This window comes from Lipotes vexillifer, unplaced genomic scaffold (assembly GCF_000442215.2).
Source record: "Lipotes vexillifer unplaced genomic scaffold, Lipotes_vexillifer_v1.1 scaffold771, whole genome shotgun sequence".
In the NCBI taxonomy this organism is placed as follows: Eukaryota; Metazoa; Chordata; class Mammalia; order Artiodactyla; family Lipotidae; genus Lipotes; species Lipotes vexillifer.
Window position 1 is genome coordinate 809,119 of NW_006774099.1, and position 9,087 is coordinate 818,205.

Here is a 9,087-nt window from a genome sequence, read left to right on the forward strand (position 1 = left end):
TTTTTTTTTTTTTGGCATGTGGATATCCAGTTGTCCCAGCATCATTTGTTCAAAAGACAATTCTTTCCTCCACTGAATTATCTTGGTAGTTGAAAGATCAATTTACCGTGAATATAAGGACTTATTTGTGAATTCTCAGCTCTGTTCCATTGATCTATATGAGCACACTCTCTTGATCACTGTAGCTTTATAGTAAGCTTTGAAATTGGATCATGTACTTCATTCTTTTTCAAAAAGTTTGGCTATTCTAAGTCCCTTGCATTTCCATATAAGTTTTAGGATCATCCTGTCAATTTCTACAAAAAAAAAAAAAAAAAAGCCTGCAGGGATTTTGATAGGTATAGTGTTGAATTTATAGATAATTTGGAGAGAACTGCTGCCTTGACAATATTGAGTCTTCAATTCCATGAACATGGAACATTTCTCCATGTGTTTAAATCTTTAGTTTCTATCATCAATTATTTGCAGTTTTCATTGTACAAGACTTGCACCTCTTGAATTGCTTGAGTATTTTTTCTTTTTGATGCTATTGTGAATGGAATGTTTTCTTAATTTTATTTCTAGGTTGTTTGCTGCTAGTCTATAGAAATACAATTGATTTTTGTACATTGACCTTGCTTTCTATGACCTTTCTAAACTCATTTGTTAGGAGAGAGAGAAAGAGAGATAGGGAGGGAGGGTGAGAGCGAGAGCAATGCACGTGCTATTCTATTCTTTGGCATTTTCTGCTTATAGGATTATGTCATCTGTGAATAAAGGCAGTTTTACTCTTTTTTTTCCCCCCAGTCTGGATGCCTTTATTTTTCTTTCTTTATTGAACTGGCTAGACCCTCCATGTTGACCACGAGTGGTGAAAACAACTTCCAGATCTTAGGGAGAAAGTATTCATTCTTTCACCATTAAGTATGATGTTAGCTGTTGGTTCTTGATCAGGTTGAGGACATTCTCTTCTATTCTTAGTTTGTTGAAAGTTTTATCTCAAACGGGTGTTGGGTATTTTAAAATGCTTTTCCCACATCCACTGACGTGTTCCTGTGGTTTGTGTCCTTCATTCTAGTAATATCATGTACTATGTTGATCAATTTTTAAATGTTGAAACAACCTTGCATTCCTGGGATAAATTCCACTTGCTCATTGTGTTTAATTCTTTTATGTTGATGGATTTGGCTCGCTAATATTTTGTTTAGAATTTTGCATCTGTATTCATGAAGGATATTGGTCTATAGTTTTCTTGTGTTGTTTTTTTAATCTGGTTTTGATATCAGGGTAATACCAGTATCATGGAATGATTTTGGAAGTGTTCCCTCCTCTATTTTCTGAAAGAGTTTGTGAAAGATTGGTATTATTTATACTTTAAATATTTGATAAAATTCACCCATGAAGAATTCTGGGCCTGGGCTTTTCTTGGTGGGAAGATTTTTAATTACTAATTCAACTTCTTTATTTGTTATAAGTCTATTGAATTCTACTCTAATCTTTGCTTACTTTGAATTTTGTTTGCTTTTCCTTTCCTAGTTTCTTTTTTTTTGAATTTTATTATTTTTTTATACAGCAGGCTCTTATTAGTTATCTATTTTATACATATTAGTGTATATATGCCAATCCCAAGCTCCCAATTCATCCCACCACCCTCCACCCCCCGCTTTCCCCCCTTGGTGTCCATACGTTCGTTCTCTATATCTGTGTCGCTATTTCTGCCCTGCAAACCAGTTGATCTGTACCATTTTTCTAGATTCCATATATATGCATTAATATACAATATTTGTTTTGCTCTTTCTGACTTACTTCACTCTGTATGACAGTCTCTAGGTCCAGCCACATCTCTATAAATGACCCAGTTTTGTACCTTTTTTATGGCTAATATTCCATTGTATATATGTACCACATCTTCTTTATCCATTCATCAGTCAATGGGCATTTACGTTGCTTCCATGACCTGGCTATTGTAAATAGTGCTGCAGTGAACATTGGGGTGCATGTGTCTTTTTGAATTATGGTTTTCTCTGGGTGTATGCCCAGTAGTGGGATTGCTGGGTCATATGGTAATTCTATTTTTAGTTTTCTTTACTAGTTTCTTAAAGAGAAAGTTTCTGTTATTGCTTTGAGACCTTTTATTCTTTTTTTCCCCCGATATTGGCATTTAAAGCTATAAAATTTCCCTCCAAGCACTACTTTAGCTACAACTCATTAATTTTGATTTTTCTTTATTCAGCTCAACATATATAATTTATCTTGTGATTTCTTCTTTGAACCGTGACTTACTTAGAAATATATTGTTTAATTTCCAAAGAGTTGGAAATTCCCCATTTTCTTTTTTACTGTTGTTGATTTCTAATTTAATTATTAACTCTGTCCAAGAAGACTTCCTGGAGCCAAGTGCATTTGAACTCCAATGATGAATGATGTCTCCAGGCAGAAAGCTGGGGTGAACTGAAATTTAACTGGTAAAGAGCAGAGAAGCAGAGGGAAGGGCTTTCCAGGTAGAGACCAAGCACGTGTAAGGGCCTGTGTAAGTGCCAGCAAGATGTTCATTGCGCTTCGAACAAAGGAAATGTAATTTTTATCGTCTCTCTTTTTGTCTATGTCAGTATAGCTAAAGCTTGTTAATTCAGTTGATCTCATCAACCTGTTTTGGTTTCATTAATTTTCTCTACTGTTTTTCTTTTCTGTTACATTGAGTATAAAGGAGGTATAGTTGGGGTACAGAGGAAGTTGTGGGACAGGACGTAGAAAAGATCATGTAAAAGACTCCCTGGTGTTCAGATTCCAGCTTCACTCTTCAAGCCCTCTTCTGAAGAGGTTCTCATTGTCCATGAGTCCACGGATTTACAGAACAGGGATGCTTCCTCAGGATATTCTTGGCTGAGCACCAGCACCAAGGAAGCAGAGGTTGGAAGAATAAGACCTAGGCAAGGGGTGACTGATGTCTCTGCTAATTACTCTTCTAGGATCCCAGTCATCCACCTAGCCTGTCACGGAGGTGGTCGTATAGGACCTATTGTGGGCAGTGCGGAATCTGAGGCGGAGCTGGCAGCGGGGGTGGGCAGTCGTAGGTCTCGGCATGGATTGTTGCTTCCTGTGTTATACAATGAAATTAGAGGCTGGATGCTGCCATGCCAACAGATGTTAGCGATTTAGCAGGGTCTTTGGTTGTGAGGGCTGCAGGCTCGTCTCCCCCCTCCCCAGCCCCATGGTGTGGGCTCACTGGACATGAGGGAGGTGAAGGCTACGACTGAACTTGGTCTAAGAAACACTCAGGACAGACTGACATCATTCTGTAAGAAAACTGCTCCAGTTTGCTAAATGACTTGAGAGAGTGAAGGGTGGAAGTGAGGGAGTGTTCTAGAGCCAGGAACATGAAATCAGGTCTTCCCTAGAACTCCCCAGGGTGTTTTGCCCCTCACAGCCTCTCTTCCTCTTTCCTCTGGGTTTGCTGACACTCTCCACCCACACTTCTCTGGTTTTCCTTTTAGTAATGACCACAAAGGAATGCCTAACACTCAACAGCCCACAGGGCGGAGACCCTTTCTGACTTGGGAGTTGCCTCCAGCCACTCAGCCCCCACGCCCATCTGAGTCTTAAAGGGTGTGTATTCCTCCAACAGGGACTGAACTCCTTGATGGGTGGGCCATGCTTTCTGGCCAGTGGCTGCCCTTACATTCCTCATTTCTCCATTAACCCTACCCATCCTTCACTCTTGGACTCACTGCAAACACTGCCCCCCAAGAAGCCTTCTTTTATGTCCTCATAGGAAGTATCCTCTCCCTTCTCTGAGTACCCTTGACCTTTTTCTGCAGTTCTTCCATGGACTTACTACTTTCTCCCTTGTGGCAAAATGAATTGTGTGCGTATCTCATCTCCTCTACTAGACCCCAGACCCTGTAAAGGCAGAGTTCCAGGCAGGACTCTAGATTTCCACAAAGTCTAGCCAATAGTTGGCAATTCACAGATGAAGAAATTCTTGGGAAGGAAGCCTGAGGAGGGTTACAGAAAAGTGAACTCAAGGCCTTCAGGGACAAGGCTCTCATTCACCATATGCCTGGGCATCTCCCCTCACACCAGAAAGTTCAAAGGAAAAACACAATGACAAGGATGGCCATTTTGGAACCCATTTATATTGTCAGTGTTACTCTGGGCTTCATTCAGCCCCACACCAGCCTCCGAGATTGCATCAGACATTCTGAACATTCATGGCTCCCTTGGGCCAAGTGTAGCTGTCCAGCGTAAAGGAGTCATAGTCTGGAGTATAGACCAGGGATCTTACAAAGGCCTCCTTGTCCTTGGGCTCTGGGTAGTAGGAGGCCAGGTTGTGTTTGTAGGCGAAGTCGAGGACCTAGAGAAAAACACGTTTGACTGAGGAACTGGATCTAAGGAGGAACCTGTCTAAAGGCCCTTGCTTGGGAGCTTGTGGAAGGGGAATATACCCTGAAGCAGCAGATGTGTTCCTCTCATGAGCTGAGGCCCAGGAAGCCACTGGAGAGGAAGGATCTTGAGTTTTCTGCCTAGTAAGGAGGCTGTGACACCATGGAATAGACACTGGGCCAGGGTCAAGAGGCCTCAAAGTCTGCCTCTGCTTCCAACTGCCTGTGGGTCCTCAGCAGTGACATCATCCTTGCTGAGCCTCAGTTTCCTCATCTGTAAAGTGGGGGTCATGAGAGCTTTCTCCAGCATGGTGTGAGGATAAAATTAGGTAGCAGGTGTAAGTGTTCAGTATCTGATATTTTTTTCTGTCTTAAACGTGGCTTGAATTGGACATTGTTCTCTGGGTATTAGATTCGGCTTCAGAAGAGGATGAATCTAAATATCCCCAAAAGGAAGGAACTGGACAGGGTGGACGTGGACTGTAAGCTGCACTATTGGTCTTGAGGGCTGACTCTGGATCCTGCACTGGACAGCTCATGGGGAGTGCGTGCTGTTGTGCAATGCGTTTTCTGAAATTATTCTTCAAACTTACAGAAAATGTAAACTGTATATTAATAGAAATAACAGTATAATAAACCCTCATGAATTCATCATCCAGATTAACAATTATCAATGTCAGGCCAGTCTTTACTGCCCCACGTTCTGGTTCTTTGGAAACCCATCATCTCTGCATCGTCTACTGGGTGACATTGTTATGTAGAATATCCCCCGAACTTGATCACCCATGGCCCAGCCATTCTGAGAGAAAGGGGAGGCATGAGCATCTCCTCTGGCCAGAAAGGTGCCGAGTGTAGAGCTTTTCCACTGTTCTCTTTTAAGGTCCTCCAAAACTCTGGAGAGAGGAATTACTGGCTTCTTTGTAGAAGAAGGAAACTGCTGAGGCTCAGGGAAGTGAAGTGATTGGGCTCGGGTGACTCTGCCGCTGGTCGGCAGAGCTAGGACCCCGCAGCCTGAGCTCTCTCCATGATGCTATACAAGGTTGACCTTTCTGTGTAAATGGGCACTGATAATACATTTTAAAATTCCACCCGCATTCTGGTCCACAAAACTAGGGCCTTTGGTGACCTTTCTGCCTGGTGTTTGAGGGGAAATCCAGGAGCTTTCCCAGAACTGCCCTGAGTGGGGTTGAGGTGGGGCTCGAGCTACAGGCAAGAGTGTGTCACCCAGCCTCTGGGGTGCATGCAGTGCAGCCCAGGGAGCTCAGCCTGTCTCCGCAGCTGCCACCCCCTTCGTCCTCCTAAAGTCACACAGAGAGGAAGCTGATGAGGCCCACTCCCCATAGTAAGGGGGTAAGACGTCCCTTACTTTGATGGCGATTCTCAGAGACACGTCTCGGATGGTGCTGAGTGGGGGGTACAGTCTCCCCTGTGACAGATGCTGCTCAGAGACCTCTTGGGCGATTTGCTGGGGAGAGAGAACAGAGAGGAACAAGCTGAGTTTCCACTTTCCCAGAGCAAAGCCCAACCCAGTACACCAGAAACTCACCTTGCCCCTCATACGTGGCCCATAAGTGCAGTTTCTACTCCTGTCTCTGCCACCTTGTGGCCCCAGGGGCGCTTAATGCTTGGGCTTAAGCAAGGACACATCCTTTCTGTCCCGTGAGACTGGCTGAGGCTTAAAACAACATGAAGCTGTCCGAATTCTAAAGGAAAATCACTAAGGCCAAGATGAATAAACCTGTGACTTGCAAAGCAGACTCTGGGGTCTCCCCCGCCCCGGCTGACCTAGCCTGTCGTATAGGGATCCCTGAGTCCCTCGCTTCCCGGGTTCCAGCCTCTCCCACATGCTTAGGAGCATCCGGGCTGTCCCCCTAGGCCATCTTGTGTCTCTGTATTCAGGCCTCCTTGGGCTCTCCTTTCCGGCCCTGGCCCCAGTGAGGAAAGAAAGCCTGCTTCTCCAGTGACACCACGAATGGGCCTTATGCGGTACCTGAATAAATGCCCTAAAAGCACTTCCAGCCCAGGAACAGCCTCTCCTACAGCTTCCCTCCCTGCTTCAGAGCTCGTCTCTAAGGGCCAGTTCTCCGCAGCCAGCCTCATCCTCCAGCCTCGGGCACTGGTGCTCAGCCAGCCTTGCAGAACAGCCTCTTTAATGGGGCTCGGAGTGCACTCCCACCCAATCTTCTCGTGTCAAACTGAAATCTGGGAAAAGCCACAGTGCTCTCTGAGAACTCTGTGTCCCGGGACGGACAGGGAAAGGAGCTGGTCTTGCCTCAGAGTTTGGCAGACATTAGGAACCTGGGCTCCCCGCTCTGCTACCTCATTCTTAAATTCCTCTCTGTCCTTTCTGTTCATTCAGTCAAACATCCACTGAGCTCTACGATATTCCGGCCTCTGTGCTAGGTGCTGAAGAGCCATGGTGGAGAAGCCACAGTCTTTTCCTTCCTGGGGACTGGTGTCAGTGGACGATGAACAAACAATAGTAACGATTATAGTGATTTCGAGGAGAGGGGACATATGGGCACAGAGGAAGGCAGGGCCCAGTCTGCCATGTACAGGAAAGGCTTCCCAGAAGAAAAGACAGAAGCTAAGACCTGAAGGACAAAGTGTGAATTACTTGAAGAGAGGAGAAGGAATAGCACATGCAAATTTTTAGAGGGAAGAGAGAGAACGACTGTAAAAAGAAGGCGGGATAGGTTGACGGCAGCGGGAGGCTAAAAGGCTGGAGAGGAAAGGAGGGCCCTGGATGAAGTGCCTCGTATGCAAACCATGTGAAGGAGTTTGGCCTTTCCTGGGAGCACCAACGAGCCATAAAAGGTCTGAAATTAGGAGAGAGATGGCCTGTTCTGGGCTTTAAGGGATTCTCTTTGTGGAGGTGTAGAAGGTGAATTGACTAGAGGGAAGCAGAATTTCCATGGCTAGATCTGCAGCTAGAAAGGCTCTCCTGCAGAGTGACAAGTTACATTATGGTATGTGTGGCCACTTCTGAGATGCTGGGCACTGCTAATGCTCTGCTGTGTCTCTGAGTCAAATTGCCTGGGGCCATCCTGGCGCATCCCTCACAAGCCAGGTGACCTTGGGCAAGTAACTCAAACTCTCTGTGCCTCAGTTTCCTTGTCTGTAACGTAGGGACGATCACTATATTTTACAGGGTTGTCAAGGTGAAATGAGATACTGCGTGTACATCTCCTAAAACTTATATTACTTTTTCCATAGGAAAATCAGTTGCAACTTAAATTACCTTAATTTAAAAACATCCTTTTCAGGGACTTCCCTGGTGGTCCAGTGGTAAAGAATCTGCCTTCCAATGCAGGGGACACAGGTTCAATTCCTGGTCAGGGAACTAAGATCCCACATGCCCCGGGGCAACTAAGCCCGTGTGCCACAACTACTGAGCTCGCATGCCTCGACTAGAGCCCGCGTGCCACAACTAGAGAGAGAAAACCTGCACGCCACAACTAGAGAGAAGCCCGTGCACCACAATGCAGAGCCCGTGCGCCGCAGCTAAGACCCGACGCAGCCAAAAATAAATAAAAAAACAAAAAGCAGCCAAACCAAACCAAACCAAACACCTGTTCAGAAATATAACCTGCCAGGCCTTTGAAGACCAGACTGTCAGCTCCCGGAGGGGAGGGGCCTTATGCTGCTCAGAGCAAGTGACTGAGAAGTAGATTGAGGAGAGGTTCCTGTTTAATTCATGGACACGGTTCATGAAAAGATGGAGCTGAAATGCCCCATAGCAGAGGCTGTGGGTTGTGCAGATGTTTCTGGGGGTTGCATAGGAAGGCTTTAGCAACCTTGTTTCTGCACAACAGGGGAATTTGCTTTCGGGTCAACTCCAAGCAGGAAGTGACTCTTCCCATCCAATGGGGGTTTCAGACAGCTCCGCCCATGGCCACAGGACAACACCACCACCAATCAAACGCAAAATACTCAAGCAAGAGGGACAGAGAACTGCAGCATGAAGCCAGAGCTGGTGTGCACATGCCTTGGGGGAGGCTGACAAAACTTCAGCAGACATAGGAAGAAGGAACTTGGTGCGTGAGGCAGTTAGTTCCTTGTGGGACTCACAGAAGCAGGGCTGGGTAGGGCTGCATGGAAGCCCTTCTTGTGGCTTGCTGGTTTGGGGCTCTCACCAGTGCCGTGGTGAGGGGGAAATGCAGACACATGTCAGAAATCACGGTAGAGCCTTTGGAGCCCACTGGGGATAAATATGTTTAATATTTGTTTACAGTTTTGATTAGCTTAACTTCTTAACAGAAACATTTCTACGCCTTGGTTCCTCAGAGTGAAGATAAATGTAAAGTGCCTGGCACTTGGTAAGCGTTTGTTAAATGGCAGCCACTGTAACTGTTATTATTAACAACCATTATTATGAATGTGGGCTGTCATCCTTAACAAATCCTTTCCTTGTTTCCAATTCACCATGCCCAGTAAAGAACACTTGTGGGAGCTTTTCTGATAAGAGGCCTGGAACAGGTGCACACCCACATCCCCCATCTGTGCTCAAGACATGGGTACTCAGAACAGGCAAACCTGATGTGCAACCCATCCCCTTCCTTACAGAAATCTGCCCTAGTGGGGCTTATTTTTTTAATTTTTATTTTTTTTGCGGTACGCGGGCCTCTCACTGTTGTGGCGTCTCCCGCTGCGGAGCATAGGCTCCGGACGCGCAGGCTCAGCGGCCATGGCTCACGGGCCCAGCCGCTCCGCGGCATGTGGGATC

At 45.7% G+C, this 9,087-nt stretch overlaps 1 protein-coding gene across 1 annotated transcript in view; it reads right to left on the reverse strand.

Moving 5' to 3' along the window:
• Positions 1 to 4,095: 4,095 nt before the first annotated feature.
• The window catches only part of ME3 (malic enzyme 3), a 197,959-nt gene continuing 192,967 nt past the window's right edge, over positions 4,096 to 9,087 (reverse strand). The window contains exons 13-14 of the mRNA XM_007448838.1: positions 5,728 to 5,826; positions 4,096 to 4,333 (exon numbers count right to left, since the gene is read on the reverse strand). Coding sequence (XP_007448900.1) covers positions 4,172 to 4,333; positions 5,728 to 5,826 — 261 coding nt within the window. The 3' untranslated portion in view covers positions 4,096 to 4,171. The remainder of the gene's footprint in view (positions 4,334 to 5,727; positions 5,827 to 9,087) is intronic.